Source organism: Enoplosus armatus, chromosome 14 (assembly GCF_043641665.1).
Source record: "Enoplosus armatus isolate fEnoArm2 chromosome 14, fEnoArm2.hap1, whole genome shotgun sequence".
Taxonomy (NCBI): domain Eukaryota; kingdom Metazoa; phylum Chordata; class Actinopteri; order Centrarchiformes; family Enoplosidae; genus Enoplosus; species Enoplosus armatus.
Genome location: NC_092193.1, coordinates 4,845,728 through 4,869,522, shown reverse-complemented (window position 1 = coordinate 4,869,522; position 23,795 = coordinate 4,845,728). Strand labels below are relative to the sequence as shown.

General features: G+C 39.8%; 2 protein-coding genes across 5 annotated transcripts in view; both read right to left on the bottom strand.

Moving 5' to 3' along the window:
* Positions 1-314: 314 nt before the first annotated feature.
* On the bottom strand, positions 315-4,572 carry sdhc (succinate dehydrogenase complex, subunit C, integral membrane protein). Of its 2 annotated transcripts, XM_070919019.1 has the most exons (6): positions 4,549-4,572; positions 3,467-3,526; positions 3,221-3,322; positions 2,242-2,303; positions 871-1,034; positions 315-579 (listed from the first exon to the last, which is right to left on the bottom strand). In XM_070919019.1, the coding sequence occupies exons 1-6, from the start codon at positions 4,563-4,565 to the stop codon at positions 475-477; spliced, it is 510 nt and encodes a 169-aa protein (XP_070775120.1). In that variant the 5' UTR covers positions 4,566-4,572; the 3' UTR covers positions 315-474. The 2 variants fall into 2 exon arrangements, with proteins under 2 accessions (XP_070775120.1, XP_070775121.1); XM_070919020.1 differs by lacking the exons at positions 3,467-3,526; positions 4,549-4,572 and having other exon boundaries at positions 2,248-2,303; positions 3,221-3,336.
* Positions 4,573-6,486: 1,914 nt separating this feature from the next.
* Positions 6,487-23,795, bottom strand: part of atp1a2a (ATPase Na+/K+ transporting subunit alpha 2a) — a 36,217-nt gene continuing 18,908 nt past the window's right edge. For all 3 annotated transcript variants that reach the window (XM_070918280.1, XM_070918281.1, XM_070918279.1), the window contains exons 11-24: positions 22,669-22,803; positions 21,017-21,096; positions 20,046-20,155; positions 18,693-18,868; positions 16,293-16,429; positions 15,189-15,339; positions 14,266-14,434; positions 13,356-13,510; positions 11,022-11,145; positions 9,401-9,546; positions 9,178-9,308; positions 8,886-8,987; positions 8,551-8,642; positions 6,487-6,883 (exon numbers count right to left, since the gene is read on the bottom strand). In XM_070918280.1, the coding sequence (XP_070774381.1) occupies positions 6,855-6,883; positions 8,551-8,642; positions 8,886-8,987; positions 9,178-9,308; positions 9,401-9,546; positions 11,022-11,145; positions 13,356-13,510; positions 14,266-14,434; positions 15,189-15,339; positions 16,293-16,429; positions 18,693-18,868; positions 20,046-20,155; positions 21,017-21,096; positions 22,669-22,803 (1,737 nt within the window). In that variant the 3' untranslated portion in view covers positions 6,487-6,854. The remainder of the gene's footprint in view (positions 6,884-8,550; positions 8,643-8,885; positions 8,988-9,177; positions 9,309-9,400; positions 9,547-11,021; positions 11,146-13,355; positions 13,511-14,265; positions 14,435-15,188; positions 15,340-16,292; positions 16,430-18,692; positions 18,869-20,045; positions 20,156-21,016; positions 21,097-22,668; positions 22,804-23,795) is intronic.

The window sequence follows — 23,795 nt, the reverse complement described above, 5'->3', positions numbered from 1 at the left end:
TGCTGTGCACAGAGACAAACCGGCAGGCACATTGGTTTGGGCTGGCAGTGACTGAGCACTTAGGGCAAAAAAAAAAAAAAAGAAATGATTAATGAATTTGACGTCACAGCACTATTAGACAAATTACATAAGGATGTAACATGTAGGACACGTCTGATTTTAGCCGCCGGTTGTTGTTCACACTGAGAACAAGTGTGAAATAAACTGGGTCACATTTGCATGCACTTTGCACTCTTGCTGCATTTGATGACCCCAAAGCTTTTCAAAGTATAATTAATTCAAAAGGGACAAAACATCACAACACCTTTTCTGCGTACAGCATAATATAATCCTTTATTTAATACTTTGATGAAATGGGGCCTGTTGTAGGCCAGAACAGAACATATACACAAAACTCCCACAGTGAATCGAGTCCACAACCCCTTTGACTCCATCCTCTCCTTTCTTTTCTGCTCATCTCTTCTTGTCCTGTGCTCAGAGCATAGCCAGGGCTATAGAGGTGATGACGGACAGACCAATAACTGTGTAGCCGGTGCGGTAGACCTCTGGGATTCTGAAGCCCTTGCCAATGTCCCACCACTGATTTAAATAATAACAAACAAACAAGAGAAAAAAGAGAGAGAAACATTTGGCGTAAGAAACATTATCAGCTTATAAATCTTCTATGAAAATTAGTAAAATGAGCAAACATGATAAAAATGAAAAATGTAACAAATTGCACAGAGATCTTTTTCCCTTAAAAAAGCTTAAGCTGAGGAGTCCAGACACTAACGGCAACAAACCACCAAGAAACCCAAATATAACCTAGCATGGAGGAGAAAGAAAAGGCAAACATTTGCTAAGTCTATGAATGAAATTAGTAAGTCTTACCAAGTGACGGATGCCGTTATAGGTGTGGTAAGATACGGGGAAAGCGAGGCCGAACTTGGCCAACCCAATGAGAAAGGGGCCGACGGAGAGCGAGTGGATCAAGTCCAGGTAGTAGGGATAATTTCCCGGTAATACCAGCGCAGCAGTGGCAAAGGCTGAGATAGCTAGACACAGACAGAGGTAATGAGACCGGAGATTGGACAAGGTGTGTATGTGAATGAAAAATGTTGCGCATTCATGCCATTTAGAGAGAAAGCAGTAAGTGAGAAATGAACACGTCAAGGATGAACATTCTACTACCATTTGTCGTTGCTAGATTGGTGTGAGTCACCATACCATTTTTTTTTTTTTTACACATCTGAATGTCTCAGTTATGTTAAGACTTTTTTCCCTGCTGACTCAATTAAACGAAGGCCAAACGATGGCTCTGTACCAAATAGGCTCCTCGGTGGATGCCTGTTACAATGAAATGCACTCAATGGTTCTGTCTGGGTTTCTCTTTCTGTGCTGTCTGGATGATTAAAAGGCCTAATGGTAGAAGGAACTTTCCTTGTGGAAACACATAGGAGGTGTGTATCAATGTACAGACAAAAAGCAGAGTTGGCAATGTGTGAATAAACAACCGCTAAAATCAAAACATTAAATTAACTCTGAGTTTTAATTCCAAATGCAAAATAGCATTGACAGTAGCGGCAGGATATCTAAACATTACAATGAAAAATTCATATAAATCAATGTGGCTTGTAAAAATTACTCTCAGCAGGTGATATTTTTAACTTGCAAGCCCTTTGCAAGGGAGCCAGAAAGTTCATTTCAGACACTGTGATTAAGCACATGTGATTGAAAGATGAGACATAGCGAGTGACTGTTTTTAAACTGGCAGTTGATGGCGCTGACCTTTACTGAATCCATTAACATAAACTAAATTGGACCCAGCTTTTACAGCATGGTACATCAAGGTCAACAGTACTGATGTACAATAGCACAGACTCAACCTTTACACCAAGCAAATGACTAAAAGCTGTTAGCAGTCCAGTGGTAGACTTGATTTTCACATGCAAAGGGTTGAATTGTATTGAACAACTTCTGTTTTGTAATGCCAGTAAATGCTCTTAGCAGAAATCAATAGTGATGAACTAAAATGCCCTGAAGAGATTTTCAGGGTCAATTAAAAGCTGACAGCGGCAGTAGAATAGCTTCACTTCGATGTTAGAATAATAACATAAAACACTCCCATGTATCATGGAGCGTTTTTTGTTTGTTTTTTTCTATGAGGGACAATCTGGGTATTTTCAGGACGAAACTAACTTTAAAATAATATTCACCAGCATATCTACACATGGATAAGAAAGAAAAAAAAACGATGTGTACCTCCACTGAGCCCCACTCCAGTTCCTCTGAATGTGATGGACATCATCATGGGGACAGACCACCTGAAACACAAAAAGAACGCAACACATTTACTATAATGGCAGATATATATGTGGTTTAAACACACTCCAAACCAAAAGTCAAAGCATTGAGCCATCACTGACTTTTTACTTGACAGTTTTGTTTCAGGTTAGGCTCAGGCTGTCATCGGCAAGTAGCATCACTGCAACATAGTACAGAAACAAAAGAAGGACTGTTCCATTTTTCAGCTGCAGGCAGCAATGATAACCCAAAGTGTTTGAGACTCACAAGGCAAAGCTGCAAGCCATGGGAGATTTTCTTTTTAATTTTAAAATGAAAGTAGATGACAGTTGACACTCTTGCTTACTGGTTTCCAATGTCTGCGTGTACAGTTAGAAATTAAGTTAATGTTCTTATATAAATAACTTAAAAAAGGTGAAAGAGTAGGAATCAATGGTTAGGAGTGCAAGTGTGCACTGACATAGATTAGCCATAAGAACAATGATCCCAGATGACAGAGAAATGCCAATTTAAAAAAATGAGAAAGGAAGAAAAGTTAGTGAGAAGTTACAAGGCACATACTGAATAAAAAGGTTGACTTCATTGCAGACTGTTGGATTCTAATAACTGCCTTCCTAACATCAAGGTGTTCATGGCACTAAATGTATCCAAAGAGATGAAAATCTCTGGTAATGGTGGCTTGTCCCGCTGTTTTATAAGCATAAACGGAATGAAAAGACTGCATGATCCGCAAATTGACTTTAACAGTAACACCGTGTTTTCAACTTGGATAATGCGTTGCAGTGGATTTTTATTGAATTTGAAAATATTAAAATGGAATTATAAAACACAAATGGAGCGTACGATTTCACTAGAACAACTGAGTCATCTCCACCCTTCACTTGAGATTATTTTCTGAACAAGGCACACTATACTGCATGTGGCACACAGCACATACTTGTAAATGGTGAGATGAGGAGACATGGGTCTGTTTAGTTTGGCATTTTTGGACCAAAACTTGTTCATCTCCTCCTTAGCTGTGGTTCCCATTGGAGCAGCACTGTAGTGGAGAGAAAACAGGAAGTTTACAATACATAAAGTATCTGCATCATTACTATGAGTTGTAGCAGCATATGTATGTGAACCACAGTGTTCTCGCCCTCTTTCTTTCTATCACAAGCACACACACACACACACAACTCACTGTCTGTAGAGGACACTGTAGTGTGGTCTGGAGACACAGACACCCTGGCGGGCCAACGTCCTGAATACAAAAAAGAAGAGTTAGAATTAAGCCCTTCCTTGCTAACAGGAATTTTTCTGTCTGCAGTCAAGTAAAGGAGAAAAAAGTAAACATACCGTATCGAATACACATCAACTTTCCATGTGGATAATTCTTTTAATAATAGGACTGTTTCAGTACTTACTTTCATCTACTGATGAATCATTTTTTTATACTGTGAATAATGATTTAAATGATGCTGTCTACACCAACACAAAGCACTTGTTTTCATATATCTGACAGCATGATTTCTAAAACACCCATTCAGCTGCACTAAACAGATACATATCAATATTGGAGGAAGGTCTTCCGTTAATGAGTTACAGACTACAACAATGCTAACTCCAGTACTGAGCAATCCAGGCAATCTCAAATGAATCTGATGGAGACGATTAAAGTTTGATAAGGAAGGAGCAGCCATCAGTGCTTAAGTCTTTCCGGTGAAAAGAAAGAATAAACTAACTTCTAGGAACAGTGACAAACATTGGTTTAATGAGCCTGCGAGGCGCTGTGATTGCCTTCAACAGCCACCAAAGGTCAATGAAGTGAACATAATTCACACAGTTTACTTTCTAAAAGCACGAAAGTTGAGCAATGTAATGTGCCAGTTAGCTCCAAGCTAAACCAGAGCAAACATTCCGATAGGAAAGCCTATCTTAACTGCGAATTACGTTTGTTTCATTCAAAGCCCATGTGAAGGCTACAGGCAGCGAATAACACCTTCTGAGTCCGTCATTAATTATGGTCAGAGCCAAAGTTCACTCTCTATTAGCATTCAAACACAACTAGCGTTAGCCCGCTAGCTAACGTCAGCTAGCGCTGTGTCGCGCCATGTTCACGCTAAAAAAGGATAATAAACCAAGGTACAATGTCACAATCGGGCGGATTGTCCTCGGCTGTAACGTTACTGTGATGTAAATACGTCTATTAGACATGATAACCCCGAGAAACGACACAAAAAGCTTTCCCCGAGCCTAAACATTATGTAGCACAGATGTACTGACCTTAGAAGCAGCGCCATGTTTGACAGGCAGTGGACGGAAGTGACGTAGCCGGATGTTGTTCTTCCGACCGGTTAAAACCTTGAAGGGCTGTTGTGAGAAGGTCAGGCTCGGTCACAGTGAGGTGAGGACGGTGATTAATGGCAGATTTCCACAGGGCTCTTTTCTCAGTGACGCCCCCACCAAATATTTTCATTATGGTGCTCCAGTGAAGAAATGTGTCTATTGTCTCTCCCTCTTTCCAGCTGCAATAGATGGCAATAAATAAATAAATAAATAAATACAGCGTACAAATGAATAAATAACACAGATACGTTTCAATAAAAGAAACTACTACTTGTAGTTCTATTGTAACTGAGAATCATGGGTTCACCTTACTGGGCAGGTTTAATAAGAAAATACAGGACAGTCTGTTACACTGTTGTTAGTTTAGAGCTGAAACGATTAGCCTGGTTTATTAATCAATTAGTTGATCATCAAAAATGTATTGGCAGTCACAGTCATCATTTAATTATTTTTGAAAGCAAACATGCCAAACATTCTCTGGTTTCCAGCGTCTCAGCTGTGAGAATTTTCTGCGTTTCTTTGTCCTATGTGGTAGATCAAATGATTAATCAGTTAATCGAAAAGAAGAATAAGCACATGAACCAATAATGAAAGTAACTGGCAACAAACACAAGGATATGACACAAAAAGACCCCAAGGGAAGACAAGAGAAAAATCACAAGAAAACCTTCAGATGAGGAAAAGAAATTTCAACCCAACTCAAAGATGGAGCCCCAATTTTAGTATTGAGTATTCAACCTTGCAGCAATAGAATGGTCAATGTGACACTGAGAAAACATGCAGCGGCTCCCATATCCACTGTCAGGAAAAATAAATGTATACAACGGGAATTCATTTTTTCAAGTATTGAAAAGAGCCACACACACAGTCAGACATCTACATACACACTCACACAGACAGCAAACAGGTAGTAAGGTTAATGATGCCTAGAAGCAGCCTTTGACTGGGTTTCCAATGGCCTGATCCCATATTAATGTTGCATAAAGTATAAGAGGGGACCACAAAGGACTCAAGACAAGGTTTATGTTGCTTATATGAGAGTTAAAACCCCTTCCATCTATTTTTTTTAATAGTTTTGACATTTCATTTAACTTTATATTTAAAGATTTCTGAAGAAATAGCTTACAGAAAGAGCTGGTTTATTCTATTTATTCTTGACTATTTTGACGGTAAGGTAACAAGTGTCCAGTGGATAGAAAACATGAGGACATACATAATGCATGATTACATCAGGAAAATATGAGCGTAGACAGAGCCTGAATGACACTGGGTTTTTGAGGCTGATACCAGTATTGGTAGTTTAGAGTTTACATGTATATGTAACATGAAACAATGTATAGGGGATGATATTTGTTTTTTAACATAAACGCACAACTTTTTTGATAAGAGTGTTAAATAATTGTGACCAAATATGTATGGAGCAGAACACTCTAAATCTAAACTAAATAAAATTTCTAAATTTCCTCAGTCATATCTTTGGAAATGTTGCGCTCCAATTTCTCGTTACTATACTTATTAGCTGGCATATATACTGATATTGATACATCTGTTATAAGCTAATATATTAGCTGAAATATCTGCCTTTATTATGGCCTGTGCAGCATTGTGTAGCATCAGTTCATCCACTTACATACAAAGCCAGATCTGACTTGAATTTGGAGCCAGTAAGGTTGTGATGTGGTTGAAAATGTTAAATGTATTAAGGTTGATTAGTAGAAAATAATATGTGGTTTGGTACATGTGGTGCCCCACATATTGAAATGGAGTTTATGGTCTCACCATCAACAAACTCAAGAGGATTATTGTGCAATAATAGCAATAAGGATTGATACTGACCACAAAATCAATGAAAAACAATTAAAACGATGGCCAGGATTATTTTGGAATATATTTTATTTGGTACATTTCACATGATGAGCAACATTTGGTGTTCCTCTATAGCCAAACAGGCCATGATACGACACTTTGGTAACAGTTTATGTAAGGCACATAGGTATACATTACCATTGTTCTGCTGGAAATGTTCTCTGAGAAAACAAAAAGGGAAAAACTCGAGGCACAATCAAAAGCCTATTTTCAGCAGTATTTTTATGATAATCAGATTTGTGAACTGATCCATGCAATATTACAACTGACAGACACATAACCAGTTCTACCCTCACAAGCACGCACAAACACACACATACACCCACACACACACACACACTCACACACACTCAATTCAAACTGACATTTTCTGAATGTTAATAATACGTCTCCTGCTCCACCCAACCTGGAAGAGAGGAAGAGAGAGACAGAGAGAGAAAGAGGGAAAGTGTCAGAGACTAAAATGACAGGCGAGCACTTTTCATAATATCCTTTTGTATCACTCTATTTGTATTCATCTCATTGCCTTTGTCTCTGTACATTTCCAAATGAATCCCCTTATAACTCTAAGACTCTGATCAGCAGCCCGTGACACACAGATTAACAGAAATGATTAACTGTCACGATAAATTGTATTTGTCTCCCCATGTCTTGCCCCTCATCAGCTGAAACACCGTGGCAGTGAACAGATTTTGAGCTATTGTAGTGTGTCCATATCATGTCTATGATCTTTGGGGCACATCTCAAGAGTCTTCATCAGCCTGCTTTAATTTCCTTTCTCATCATCCGCTGCGGTTTCTGCTGCTGTTGGACAGGTATAATCTATTTCCTGGTGTAAGTTTTACATATGTTCAATGAGTAGATAAACACTGCTGCCTACATGTTAGACATTTCACACGCTGCTAAAGATTTTTACCTACAGGCCAAAAGAAGGACCACTCGACGTTATTTCTTCACTGCTTCCATGAACACAAATAAGAAGTGGTTTCTGTTTTCACCAGTGTCACTGCTTAGCAGCAATATATATATTAAAGAGTTACAAAGGACTTTGGTTGAAATCTAGCGCAGATGCAGCCCTTGGCCCAAGAATCGGATGCGATTTCAGTGGTGATGTTGATGTGTGATTTTCACCATTTTATGCTCCATTTATCAAATGGACTTCCCAAGTAAACTGACAGACAGCAATGAATTTACATGCCTATTTTGTCAGAAATCAAACCTGGAAGACAAACGGTAATCAGTGAAGTGTTGCGAAGGCTGCAGCTTTGAAAGCTGGAGAGTTGTTCAGCACTGAGTGGGTTGCTGGATGCCTGATAGCTTTCAGCTGCATTGCTACGGGTTAGGCCTAAAGTCTCTTTTGTGGTTACAACTATGGTTAATAATATCTTTTAAATGAACGTTATTAAAGTTCCTGCTTTATAATACATGACAAAATGACAATAACCATGTTAAAATCTGCCAAAAAACTATGCAAATTGCAAAATTTGCATCATGTATTTTATCCCCAAAACAAAAACTAAAGAGATTTCAATGTGACAGCTGGCACCAGATTCGAAATCCTGTTTTCAAAATGACACCAAAATTAAAGCTTACATTCTTCGTTGTCAATAATAATCCATAATTGCTACCAACATTGTTTTGTAAAATTGGTACCTGTACTTCCCTGTTTGATCTCAGGTCAAAGTTGTTTTTTTTATAATTTTGGTGCTAGTTTGGACTGACTTTGAACTTGATTTTCCCCAGCATGTCACCATCTGTCAAATGCTTGCTGGGATACTTCAGGTCAGATCAGCAGAGCCGAGCTGTGGTGACTTTGTCAATCAGTGTGTCCTTAAAGGAGTGGACAGTCTACTATTTTAGGATGTGTATTTTTTTTTTTCACAAGGACAGTAGGAAGGCTGAGGAGGACAGAGGACAGGACAAAAGGTCTTGATGGAAAAAGGCACATGTGGTTCCAGAGATAGGGGTGTCAATCACCATACCATCACTTGGCAATTTTTTGTCTTTCAGCTTATTAACAAGACAAAGAAGGTTGAAACCTTTTAATCTTGGTTTCTCTTAATAACTGCTTACCTCCGGGGCTCCTCCTCAGAATGAATTTACGGACCTCATCATAAATGAAGATGAGAAGACTGTATGGGAAGGCACAGAACCACCACAGGGGCCTGAGAGGGAGAGAGAGGGAGAGTATAACAGGGGAGGGGATGGATAGAGTAGCAGTGAGTCACAGGCAGAGTGCAAATTGTTAAATTCATTTCGGCCGTTTTTGAATATTAAGGATAACAACATGGTGTTTAAGAAGATCACAGACTTCATTTAAAGTCGAGAGTGACAGGCTAATGGCAGCCTATTAGGTCTTTAAGAGGTTATTTTTCGGTTCGGTGGAGATATGCATATGCAGAGCGTACTTCAGGGGGTACATGCGCAAGGCAACGTCCATTCCAGGGCAGTAGGAGAGGAAGGCAGCCAGAGCAGTCTCGACGAACAGGCCGAAGATCAGGATCCTGTTCCTGTTGAACGGAAAATAAGAGTACATCAGAGAAAGGAAAAGGTCCAATGGTTTAAGATAACAGAATCTTCAAAAGTGAAATTACAAATGATTGCCTTCCCAACTACTTTCATTCATGCCTTTATTTCACATCCTTCTATCCATCTTTCATCTTGTCAAGCCCTCCCTTCCTTCCTCCCTCCCTCACTTACCTCATGCCCTGCTGAAAGAGGGAGTTCCTCCTGGTCTTGCAGATGATAAGATCGGCCCACTGGACAACCACGATGCTGGCAAAGAAGCTGGTGTGGCAGGTGAATTCAATGATCTTCCTCTGCTCATAGGTCTGCCAGGCAGAAACACACATTATATTTATTCCCGCATGAGAATGGGAATATCTAAAGGGTGTGCTGGTTTGTCTTTGTCCCCGCTCCTTACCCACTGCTGCCCATAGGTGTCCTCCAGGTCATTGACTTCGCGGTCGTCCCAATTGATGCGGATGCCGATCAGGGTCTCCGGGCGGAAGCCGTTCTCAGCCAAAATCACAAAGTAGGTGAAAAAACCGCCAAGAGCCTGGATCATCCCTGGAAACAAAAAATGTTAAAGGAATCAATACCATTCATCTAATCTCAGTATTCAAGTAATTTCCTAATAATTTATAATACGTTTCCTGGAAAGAATTATGTCATTTGGTGCTATTTATAGAGAAAATAGAAACAAACCTCTGTTGTTTCAGTTATTTCGGGATCTTAATATAAATTACCATTAACATAAAGCAGGTGTAGCCAAAGTAATGGAGGGATACTAGACCCTGTGTCAATTGTCTGTCACTGGATTAGACTTTTACTCGTCTGTTGTATTACAGCACCGTGTAGCAGTAGGGGCAAACTCTTAGTTAGGAGAATAACCGATGATTAATAGATAATGGATGTCACCAATGGTCGAACACTTATTTACAGGAATTATACCAAAATATGAAAAACAAATTTCTTCTTCAGTGGACCTGGTGTTTTTCACTCCATATTGTTTCAAAAACAGCACAGGCACAATGGCTCCAGACAGCTGAGGACTGCAATAATTGCCGATAGTGAGTTTTAATTTCATGTTGGAGAATTTGTTTTGTCAGAGTGGGCGTAACGTTTTCAGTATGATGGACATCTTATTTTAGAGCTTAAGTCACATATACCAAACCTCCACAAGTACTGATCAAGGATTAATCATCTCATTCATTACGCCGTTACATTGAAACCTTTCACCAGGTCAGTGTTGATGTTGATGGATGTTAAAATCTTTTTCTCCGAGATACGAAAAGATGCATCTGTTTTCTGGATGCTGTTGCGTCAACTTCTCCTCACTGGTGCTTATAATGTTGGAAAATGTACTCTATTGTCGCATCCATTGTTTGTCACTCTAGATTAGATCATCAGTTAAATGTCCATTGTAGATGCTTCAGGACTTCAAGCTGTAATGTCAGAACAGTGGTTTTTAAATGTGATTTGATGTGACCTGCAAAATTTCTGCCCCAGTGGTGCTCATCTTGGAAGAATTATGGGAGTTGATGTGAGTTGCCGGCTGTTTTGAGAGTGTTCAGCCTTAAATTGTATGTCATCCAATGAAGCCCTGTCATATTTTGACCTATTTAACAGCCTATGAAATTGGGCCAGCCTTTGATTTTCACTATTCCCAAACCATATAAAACCAGAGATAAAAAGCATGCATTCAAGTGAGGCTCCAACCAGTGAAACATGACCAAGATTAAGTAGAAAATAGTTGCACTCTCCACTCTCAATTTGCTGTAAATGTCACGACAATTAGAAGAAAATTGTGGGACTCTCTCCTGACCGCCTGCTCACCTCTGGATCTATTTTCCTTAACTGCACGTACCTAAACATTTACAAAGGCAGTATGAAATGCCAGAATTTCTGATAAATGTCAATATTTAATGTTTTTATGCCTGTGATGTTTATTACCACCATAACTTCACTACAAGAGGCCTGTCGCAGTGATTCAGGTTTAAGAGCTGTGGTACAAAGAGGTTATGAGCCACAAGAGGACAAACCTATCTGTCCGTACGCCATGCTGATGAGGCGTTCATTGACCAGCTTGTCTGTTTTGGGGTTCCTTGGTTGCCGTTTCATGATGTCGCTCTCAGCTGTCTCATAAGCCAATGAGATAGCTGGAACCTGGAGGAAATGGGAGGATACAACAGAATCAGCTCACTTTATACACCCTGTATAATAAATGTGCAGGAATTTGTCTTTATGGCAACGATACAAAGGCAAGATGACAGTCCCAGACACGGGATACCCTAGACATGTCACTATTAACATAATTCAGTATTCAGTCAATGTGTGGAAGAAGAAAAGGGCAAGAAAGGCGGAAAAAGAAGCAGTGACAGTGACAGAGAGAGAGGCGGGGAGAGGGGACCAGAGGGGAGAGATTGATAGTGAATTTCAAGACACTCATAAAATAGGAGGGTAAAAAGGTCCCTGTAATAAAGATCTTATATTGGCTGGTTTTACCAGGTAAGCAACAGAGCAATATGTGTGACTTAGGGCAGGATATCTCTGCGACTTAGGTGGGATTTGAGGTAGGGACTTGGCACTGTGTGAAACTGAACGCAAGCTCTGCGGTCTACAAATCCAGTTTGTTTTGGTGTTACACTCCCCTGACCCACAGCAGCTGAGAACGTCAAGGAGAGGGAAAAGGATGTGACCGTGCCTGGCAGTGATTTTTTTCCACCTCTGAAAGTGAGTGTGTATGTGCGATTGTGTGCAATATCCAAATTTCAGTCTTGAAGCATTCTTAAGTGTGCCACATCTTGCTTTGATAAACATCTTTTGCAGCCATGCTTTTCCACATGGCAGTGCTTGCTAAAAATAATCATAGCAGACTCCAAGTGCTGCTTGTCACTGCTAAATCTCAGCAGAGCCCTCAAGCCTGTTGCCTGGAGTTGAACTAAGCTGTTAACAAGCTGTTAACAACCTCACCAGCAGACATGGGAAATTTGTAGTTTTACTTGTGTACTGTACTATAAACACTTTTCAGGTACTTTATTGAATATTTAAATATTTTCATTTTAGTGTCTCACTCTTCAAAGCAGACATCCAGCTGTTCACTCCACCAGCGGTTATTTGATACATGCAGACATGTTACTTTGAAGAGAAAGGTTTTTATATGCAAAACAGGTGCACAAATTAGGTGCTTTTAAACTTCAATCATTACATCTTTAAAGAGAAATGCAGCCAATAAAGAATGCACTATCCCTGGGATCTCAGACAGTCGAGTAAATATTTGTCAACAAGAACAAATCTGTCCTGCTGCTAGAAAACCAAAGAGGTTCATTTTTGATGTCACCTGAGTAAAATAAGTGGAACTGCTTTATTAACTATGTTAGCAAGCTGCCCCTCTTCATCTTTAACCCGTGGAGAGATAAAATGCTTCTTAGCAGTCGAATATGATGCCACACATGTACCTCATTACCTGTAAAATGTTTGCTTTTGGATAATTGGGAGGCATAACAACCAGATGCAGCCACATGCTACTGTCTGGTGGCTGAGAGCAGGAAAAATTCAAGTTAAAGTAATGAACACAAGTGAACAAGTCCTTTTGAATATATTCATCCTGTGCTTCCTTTCTTTTGCAATGATGGATTACGCCCCTCAGGCAAGCAGCGTGCCAGCAACTCTTTTTGTTGCTGCTGGAAATACAATGGAGAGACTGGCATCTGGAAATGGCAGAGCTGTGAAATGTAAATCTGTATGTGAGCGTCACCGGAGTCTTTGTTCTGCTTGAACAAATGGACGTCGGCAGTGAGCCAAGAGCGAATTTCTCCCACCGACAGAAAGAACAAATTAAACCAAACATTTTGTTCTTTTTACCTTCAGGCACTCATATTTGACACCGGCGTTGCACTACTTTCCTTAATGTCACCTTTAGCTTGCCTGTAGCTATGCAACATGCTAACAATTAGCATCCCTTCATTGGGAAGAATCACTAAAATTAGCCAACAAATTGCATTGAGCACTAAGAATGCTTTGGAATATACAACCCAATTAATACAGATAAATATAAAACCTTGTGTCTTGTTGTCATGACCTCCTGTGAGGGTGGAAGTTACTTAAAAAGCTATCATTTTAAAGTACATACACTGGAAACCAGCATCCGAAAGGCCAGGAAAAAAAGTGAGATGTGTTCAACAATTAGAAGACCATACACTTAAAACACAATACAGGCTTGGCAGCAGTCTATACATCTATTAAGTGGTCATTTTTCAGAAACTTAGTGAAAATGATTGATTGAGATAATGAAGGAAAGCTATTGATAACATATCTACAAAGGCATCGAGGGACTGAACAAAGCGAGTTAAGCATTAGTTTTCCCCACTGCTCACCATGTCAGTGCCCAGGTCGATGCAGAGGATGGTGACAGTTCCCAGAGGGAGGGGAACACTAGCGATGATGAAGAGGAGGAAGGGCGAGATCTCTGGGATGTTACTGGTCAGTGTGTACGCAATGGACTTCTTCAAGTTGTCAAAGATGAGACGACCTGCAGCGACGTAAGACAGAGAAAAGGTTCTTTTTAGAGATGAAACGTGTATATTATTAATACGATATATGAGAGGATGGGATATTGGTGACATACTACCATGGTATAGATTGAATATTGTCTTTTTCTGATGTTACAGGCTTCATCGTGTGCAAGTGAATTTTCTAGACTCACTGAAATAAAAAAATGATTGACTCTGACTGCTTTGTCAGCATATCCACATTACTAAAGTTTTTTTTACTTTAAATTAAATGTCAGTCTCTTGTGGCAAGCCTCAAGTCAAATTTCAAGTCTGTCAGAGTAACTCTCTGACAGACTTGAAGTTCAGGTCCTTGAGGGCAAAGCCATGTCCATTCACAAGTCTTAATGAGCAAATTGCAGGTCAAGTTTTACAGGTCTCCGAATGCTGACGATTAAAGTAATAAGTTTGAACATTTTCCTTTCAAAGATGTTAATAGCCCTTTAAAAGTCCTTTCAATACACAGGCATGAAAATAAGATATGTCAGCCCTGCTTGGTGTTGTCTTATTTCTTTTTGATTGTCCCAGATTTTACCAGTTCAAGACTTGAATGGCTGAATTTTCTAAATTTTAAAGCTTTTAAATCTCCCGTCCCTTTGTTTCTCTGACTCGCTTTTTTCCCTTTTTTGTTTCTATCTTTGCTTCCTCTCTCCCTTATCATTTCCTTCTTTTATGCTTCCATTCTGTCATCCTGTCTCGGTCTCTCTCTCTCTCTCGGTCATCCCCCCACACTCACCCTCCTCTACTCCAGTGACGATGGAGGCAAAGTTGTCGTCCAGCAGGATCATGTCAGCCGCCTGCTTGGACACATCCGAGCCCGCGATCCCCATGGCAACGCCGATGTCGGCTTTCTTCAGGGCTGGAGAGTCATTCACGCCGTCGCCCGTCACAGCCACGATCGCCCCCTGCACCCACAAGGACCAGCGAACAAAAAGTGTCAAGAAGAGAAAGATAAGTACCATGATTTAAGCTTTTCTCTCTCCACTTCCCTCTCTTTCCCCCTCCCCTTCTGTCTTAATAATGTCTTTTCAAAGCAGCTCTGGGGAGATTAAATGAAAAATGGAATTGAGTTGCAATCATTCAGTCACACGGAGGGAGAGTGAGTGAGTCAGGGTGAACTGTAGCATGACCTCAATATATGGGGATGTGTGCAAGCAAATACACACATCTTGAGACATTTGACACAAAAGCTGGGCACATACATTAGGGCATATACATATAGGGTTTAATGTATGAGTTTAATATACATTTAATCAGATTCTTTACAGATACACACTTGTATGGAACCATATACTCACAAATAGACATCCATGGCATGCACGCATACACAAACGCCCTCACACATGCACAAAACCCTGTATTCATCCATTCAAACACCTGCACTTACCAATGCCTCAAACACACTTGCACACACACATCAAACTGTATTCAGCCTTAAATGGCAGGGACACACACAGGCATTCACATACACACACCTGTATTCAACCATACCTCCACACTTAGATATAAACAGACACATTCAAGAATTCATCCAGACTTTATCACAAACACACACGTGCTTACATTCAACCATATAAACGCACACATCGCTATTCAGCTGTACAATCTCAAAAAGGCCCAAACACACACACACACACACACACACTCCTGCCCATTGACCTGTCTCTGGCAGCCCTCCACTATGATGAGCTTCTGCTGTGGAGAGGTGCGAGCGAACACTATCTCAGTGTGGTTCCTCAGCAGGTCGTCCAGGTACTCAGAGCTCATGTCCTTTAGGTCTGAGCCGTGCACCACACAAGCCTTGGCATCCCTGGGAAACACACACATAAACATACACAAGCATATACACACACAAACACAAACACAAACACAGTAAGGAGTCAGGGATACCGGGGGCAATTATGCAGAGGGAAGCACTGACATTTTCTTGCTTTCTCCTCGAATTTGTCTTTCTGTTTCTTCTTTCTCACACACACACACACACACACACACACACACACACTCTGCTGGCACAAAACATATACTTTTTTTTAGTTTATTCAGAGTTGGATGAGAAGAGCCATACCACTTTTGTCTGTTAAAAATGAAACTGGAGCTAGCTTAGCATAAAGATTGCTAGCCTGGTTATATCCAAAGGAAACAAAATCCACCTACCAGCACCTCTAAAGCTCACTAACAAATGTGTTGTTTTAATGTTTAGTGGGGTGTTATGTGCCAGACTGTTCCTTGGCAGAGCCCCTTGTCATTCAGATTTTCCATATTGTGACTTTACTATTGTTGTTTCTATCTACTCTGTGCACATGGCCTCTGTTGCATGTCTATCCTTCCTGGAAAAAGGGTCCCTCTTCTGTTTCTCTTCCTGAGGTTTCTTCTTTTCTGTTCCCTGTTAAGAGTTTTTACTTACTTTGTTAATTTGTGAGCTTTAGAGGTGCTGGTAGGCAGGTTTTGTTGCCTTCTGACAGAGCCAGCTGTTTCCCCCTGTTTCCAGTCTTTATACTGAGCTAAGCTAACCGGCTGCTGGCTCCAGCTTCATATTCAACAGGCAGATATGAGAGTGGTATTGATCTTCTCATCTAACTGAGTGACACCGAATAAATAAATTCATGAAGTTGAACTATTTCTGACAACCTTGCATGCACATACATCCTGTAGGCACATCACTGTCCACATAATCAAACACAGACACAGTCAAAACTGTAGACGCTTGAGCACACAGCCTAAACCTCCTCTGACACACACACACACACACACACATTCACACACCTGGGGTTAACTTGGCTCAGAGGGATGTTCAGTCTCTCAGCGATGTCCTCAACCGTCTCATTGCCCTCAGAGATGATGCCCACACCTTTAGCGATGGCCTTGGCTGTGATTGGGTGGTCTCCTGTTACCATGATCACCTGACCGCAGACAGAAGTTCCCATAAATCACAGAGCATTATCACATTAAACCGCACTGTATCTCATCTGTACGTCATGTGTCAAAGCATGCCTGAGCTACAGTGCAGGATGGGCCTTTAGGGTCTATATGTCATCCAAACGTGTTGTGTAGTTACACTGGAAAAGAATGGCACTATTAGGGGTTAAGGGTTCAAATCTGGGAGTATACTCCAACAAAAATCTTGTTTGATGTGTTTCCACAGGCAAAATTTGTGACCAAAAACAAGAGCAGCGTATGTCTATGGTCACCGTACTCTGCACAGGCTGGCTAATAGAACTTCCAAAAATACTTCCAAATCCTCATTCATCAACCCTCCAGTTAACAATGTCATATGACTGGTTTCAGGCAGCGTATTTTCATTTCCCTTCCACAGTTATACTAGTTTCAGTGTTTAATGGTAAGTTTTAGTGTGACTTGCAAGCTGCTTCTTGTCCTGAAGGAGCTTTTCTCACGTAAAAATCTCACATTAGACAAAATCTGTCCACATCTGGGTTACTCATGAATATAACTTTTAGTTAATGAACATTAACTAAAAGTGAAAGTAAGATCTTGGGTAGGATTGAAGGATGAAACATGTGCATGATTCTGACATATAGACAGTCATGAGGACAACATGCCTGCAGTTTAGGTTTACACCATAACTGCATCCATATGAACCACAAGGAATAACTTAACAGGACACAGGCTGAAGGTGCAATAAAGGTAAAGTACTACATATTGCACTAAAGCCTTTAGACTGATGCTGCAGACTGAGGATGCACATTGTACTGAAGCATCAGTACTGCATCCATTAAAATGTAATTAAAGTAACAGAGCCATGTGCTCTAGTTTCCTCCTGGGCTCAGCGAGGAAATACACCGGATTTGTATGAATGTGTACACATGTATGTACAAAACTGTGTTCTTTCAGTTCAATCAGACAAAACAGCACAAGACTTTATGTTTGACACTATTTAGAAGTTATATGAAGCATGATGACACACCTCGTCACAGCTAGTAAAATTATATCATCTGCATAGAATACAATTCTAACAATCATATCAACCACTTTACATCCCAGTTTTGAGTTCATTAGTTTAGTTTAGTTTAGTTAATTATTTGTATAAATGAGAGCCCACATGTATGTTTCCTATTTGCCTCTATTTACCCACTCAGAGCTCTCTAAATTGAATGAATTGTGCATTGCAATATTTAATATAACCTGAAGACAATATCTTGCTTTCTGTACCCATTTTTTAAAATAACTAGATAAACCTATAATATGATGACTTAGACTTACAGGTCAGGTCAAGAAAGACATAATTTAGAGTTAATACCATAATGTCTTAGTCAAAACAAAGCTGATATAATGCAACTAAAACTCACATCAGACATGTCATCAGTTTTTGTAGCCTCAACCATTTTCTTCACTTACGCAATACTAACATCTTAACTCACATTGTTCTTTAAGCCAATTACAGTGTGTCTTTAAAAAAAATCATTATCAAAGGAAGCATGATAACCACTGTACCTGAAATTAAATGTGCAAAATCCCTTTCCCATATTTGTAGTACTTCCCCAGATATTAGAACGACTCATTCTACTTATTATCCATTTTCATCTCTGTTGGAAGTTGTTTAACCTTCTTACAGCCCAGCTGATTACGTTTCTGACAAAACATCTGCTCTGTGTGTATTTGCAGTTGATTAACATATAAATAAAAGTTGTAATAAATGTACTAAATCTGCCTTTCACAAAAAGGAACCTTTTCTAAAATTGACATCAGAGTATACTGAGTTCATCCTTCACCACCTGTCGTTGCTTTTTATTTTCACATCAAAAATATTAAGATTATGTCATTTCTGATCCCCAAACCGTTAATCAACTTCCCATCTGAGAATTATATTTATATTTATATTTATATTTATTCCAGTCACACCTGGGAAAGGTGAGCATACAACCTCTGAAATAAACATCAAACCTGTTCACCATGCTTCTGTTACTTTGGCCTTCTTCTATGAGTTTTTACACCGAATATATTATCAGTCACTTCCTCTCAGCAAAAGAACTTTATTTATCCATCGATTATCATCTAACAGGGCCCCTTGTAGTGATCGGTTGTCGTTTGGACTCCATTTTGTGATTTGAAAAGACATTTGACATGCAAATCCCTGCTCTAAAAAGCCAGATAAATGAAGCTCCAGGAAAAGGCTGTAATGAAGGGTGAATCTGTGGAACCAATTACCTTGATACCAGCGGAGCGGCATTTACCCACTGCGTCAGGCACAGCGGCACGCGGCGGATCAATCATGGAGATGAGACCCAGGAAGCAGAGCTGCTCAGTGGGGAAGTTCATGTCGTCGCTGTCGAAGGTGTATCCTCGAGGGAACTGGGATGAAGACAGATTCAAGTGGCAGAAGCCTGCAAGAGAAGAAGGATCAGTGAGGTGATCGTTCATAACTGACTGAAATTACATCTCGACAGCTTTTGAAAAAGAAAAAAAACTTGTTGTTTTGATGCTTTGACATCAACTGACAATTTATTTGGTACTTTAAAAAGTAGACCATGACCCTGAAGACCTTTAAAGTCCAAAACATCCAATAAACAATAAGGATCCTCCAGTGTATTTTTCTGTAGCTATTTACAATAAAACACTACAAAGAAATGAAAATAAAGTATGAAAGAGGTCTGAAGGCATTTGAAGACACCTTCAGAAAAGTCATTGTCCTCTTGCTACAATGATCCTTTACCTTACAGTATGCATACAAATCATTTTTAATTTTAGATGTAGATTTGGAGGTTGCAGGTCTGAAATACAAATTGAATCAGCCACTTTTATTAATTCATGATCCACAGCCCTTGAAATATGTATCTCTTGAATCCCTATGGAGCAAAGCAAAATAAAATGCTTCTGATAAAAAAAAAAAACAGGCTCAGTCTAAAAGTGGAGAAACCTTTTTTTTTTTTTTATCATGAAACACCCGAGCCATCATCATCATCACCCAAGGCATAACTGAGGTTTAATAATTTACATGATTTCAGGAGTTTCACTCCAAAAATGGCACTATTCCACATTTCACTGTTTGAAAAAGTGACACCTACTCTAACAAAATGATGATAGCACATAATTATTACCTATGGCACTTTTTAAAAGATGCCAGGTAACTTTTTTCCTTGGTTGTCAAAATGATGACATTTAGTCTGGATGCTGAACACTTTAGAGATACTGAAAGTTGAATTTCAGGTAATTATTTTTTGTACCCACAATGTGTCTATGGCATTTTACAAGGGGACATGCTATTTCATGTACAAATGATAGAATTTGACCTGAATTGAATTACCAGCTCATAATCCATACAACATCACATTCACACCAAACTCTAACATTATGTGTAACAGTGGTAATTTCAGCTTTGAGTCCATGTCAGTCGATTGCATTTCTGGTTAAGGCTGCAGAGCCAAAACCGTCTCCTTTGTATAGACGGTTACAATAAAAGCATTCTACACTTTTATGTGGACATGTTTAAACGACCCTGTTTACCGAGGAGATTATAAAAGGTGAGTGCTGTGTCCGACTGCTGGTGCCACAAAAACATACCAAGCACTCTCTCTCCCAGTCCTCCCAGCTCCATGTAGGCATTCTGGAAAGAGTCTCTCCAGTTTTCATCAAGTGGATGCTCCTGGCCATGGATCATAATGGTACTGCACCTGTAAAACATTTATCAATAATGCTTTTACCGCTACTACAGCTAATAAAATAATCTCCATCTGTACAGCAGGAGCAAACTAAAGCTAAAAATCAATCAGTGATAATGGCTGCGATTAAAAACACAAGGCGGGTAAACTATGAACCATCAGCTCAAATAAATAAATTCTAATACAATTAACATGACACCCACAATAAGTTATACTCTGCATTGGGTTAATGTCTGCACAAAGGTCACACTTGGTGGGCATTTGGGCAATTGGCAGAGGAGTGTTTGGGCTGACCGTAAAGGAAACTGGGACAGACTTGAGCCAACATAGGTGTGGTATTATACATAGTGTGACAATATGGCCAAAAGGAAGAATGATAGTGTCCAATTTGGGCACAGAAATATCTTAATATCTAAGAAACTCGGGCACCTCAATCCCACCCCCATACCATTAATATACAATAACAAAGATATTTAAAGGATAAGACTGTCTCTACCCTGTCTGTCTTTCAAAACAGTGTTAAGCAAACATGACATTACATTATTGAGCATTACATTATGTTCTAGTGAGTAATTATGGCAGCATGGTATTGAAGTAACAGTGTGTGGCTCAGTGATTTGTTTTTTTTATACCTTCTATATGGTTTTTGGTCATCAATGGACATACATCAGACTTATTACTAGGATCAATTCAAAGTTGGTTTTAATCTCGTCATGGGATTTGTTAACAATAAAATAACAAACATACAGAAGGAGAGTGTAGTCTTTTCTCACTATATCCCTGCCACAGAAGGAATAGGTAAATGAAAAGCAGGTTAAAAAAAATGTGTGCCACTTGTGAGACATCTAATCAATTCAATATTGATCAACCAACCTGTCCAAGATTCTCTCTGGCGCTCCCTTCATGACCAGAATATGACCAGAGGGATTGTCCTCCACTTCATGGACAGAGAGCTTGAAGAAAGGGGAGGAGGGGAGGAGGACCGGTGAGGACATAACAGGACAGGATTGATTTTGAAACAAGATGCAACATGTAGTTTATTGCTGGTTGTTTCTCGCTGGTCTAAAACGTCTCTGCTGTCTTAGGCTCAAGACGGACATGCTCCTTAGTAACACTCGACAATGAATTTCACGTTCATGCAAGCAATCATTTTTTGGGAGTAGGTGTCATATTTTTCCAAGCGGTTTGAAATTAAAGTCTTATCGAAGCTGACTTGACTGAATGCACATTGTAAGTCATGTGTATTCCCTGTGTTGAAGGAGCATTCATTCACACTCTCACATGTATTCCCGTGGTGTTACACCTCGCATTATCCCTGCCCCCACACAAACACACACACACACACACACGCACACACTACCCCAGGTAATTTGTATCTGAGTCACAGCATATCTAATCTCAGAAAACCAGAGCAAAATTGCTTTTTTTTTTTTTCCCCCTCAACACAGACGTTCCTATTTTAAGTTGTGGGAACAGGTGCACAAAATACAAGCAGGAAGTCCTTTGTTTGCTTCAACATCACTGTTGAGTTATTCATGTGCTGGTTCAAATCTCCAGACATGTGCGAAAGACTGGGTGTGGAAAGCAGAAACATTCCCCCCTGCCTTAATTGCTGTGGTGCCCTTGAGCAAGGTGTTAAAGCGCGATGTGATGACTTCTTCATTGTTCAACATTAACTTTTAACATGTTGTCGACTCCGCCAGGATGTAACAAAACATGCAGCTTAACTTAAGACCTTTCGCAAGTGCCTGTTGTGACCTCTAGTGTACAGTAAAATAGAGCAAAATTGTTGTTATTGTTTATGCTGTACAAAAGTACATACACATATATATATATATATATATATTGTTGAGCTTTTCACCAGAGACAGTTCAAACAAAAGGGATTTCTGTTTACTGAAAGGCAGCAACAGAACATCTTCTGAGCAGCCACAAAGAACCAGTTTGGAATCCACATTTATCATAAATAACACACATCGCAACACTGCAACAGCCTCTCTGTGGCGAACAGTGTTGTGTTTGTTTCCTGTTTCCGAGTATAAATGTGTGCAACAGTATGAATGTAAAGCAGGGTGATTTGCAAAAGAGCCTGCATGTTCAGGCCCGCCTGGAAAAAGGTTAAAAATGAATATGCATGATTCACTGAAAGCATTAAAAAAAAAAGTTTTCCTTGTCTTGGAAATGCATCTTTTAAAACATCATAATATTGAGACGTAGGACAGCAGGAATAGACAGCATTGTGTTTCTTAGACACAAATTACCTGAAATTGTTATGCACAAATAAACATGCATGTTGACAGATGCTTTACTATCAGCCTATTATTTATTTCAGGAACCTACATATACATGAAAATACAGAAAAGTGGCACCAAAATTTACAATATTTTAAAGGTCAACCTAAATTTTTCCGAACCAAGCTCCCAGCAGCTCCCCCATATTTCAAACCCTGTCTGTAAACATGTGTTTCAGGATTTCATTGCAGACTTCAGCACAAAGCCATGACGCAACATGAGTCCCGTGCAGTACCTGGTACTTGTTGGTGGAGTTGAAGGGGATCTCTGCCACTTTGGGGTTTCTGGCTCTCATGTCACGCACGCGGCCGCAGCACAGCTCGATGCATTTCAACAGAGCTGATTCTGATGCGTCTCCCGCTGTCTCCCTCTGGGGAAACACACACAGCCGCACATTAGCACACTCACATATGCATATTGAGAAATGAGTGTTGTCGGTCTCACTGCCTGTGTTTATCACTCTGTGGTGGAAGGCAGCTTTAACTGATTAAAGCGGTACCTGAGAGGACTTTCTTTACTTCCATTATGGTTCTCATTAATGATGCAGGTAGCTGAGTATCATCTGCATCACCAGCGCTTGCTAGTTGGCCACAGCATTATTTTTAAAGTTACGTAACAATTTAATGTAAAAGTAATGAAAGTGCAAAACCTAGTTTTCTTTTTCAGTTTAGGGGATGAAGAATAATTTGATTAAAATAGCTCATTTTCTTCTGGAAAGATTTATACTGTGCCGTCTGCGAGGTTTCCTAAAGGTATTTTTTAAGGGTATGGATGTAAAAGGCCCTAGATATGAAGAGTTCACATCATGTTGGAAATAAATATTGTTGCAGGAACACATTAGGCCGTTGCCCATTGGCAATAATCAATAGCAAAGTGGTTGCTAAGATTGAAGTTAACGAGTAAATGAATGCTTGAAGGCATTAAAACTTCATGATTTGTTTTGTGTGGTCCATTTTTGTTAAGAGTGATGTGCGGAAGTCTTCTGCTGACACCGGGTGCTTCTTCAGGGAGAAGATGTGAAATTTGATCACTGAGTAAAACACGTGATCTGTAGTCTGAGACACATAAAAACATGTTGTGCAAATTCTTACGATTTTTTGGTGTTTGAATGTAATTTATACATTTTAACATTCAGAAAAGGTCCATGAATTTGAATATGTGACGACTTGCACATGTAGACATCCACACACTGAATTACACACACACACACAGATGGTAAAGAGGCCTATTTTACAAGGCTCGGGAGTGAATTATCCCGTTTGGATGCACATGGCTCGGTATTTGTTTTTGTCTTTTTTGCAGGTTTATCTGCTTCAACCTGTGTGACAAAGTTGCTTGAATCATTTAGAGAGAAAAATCTCC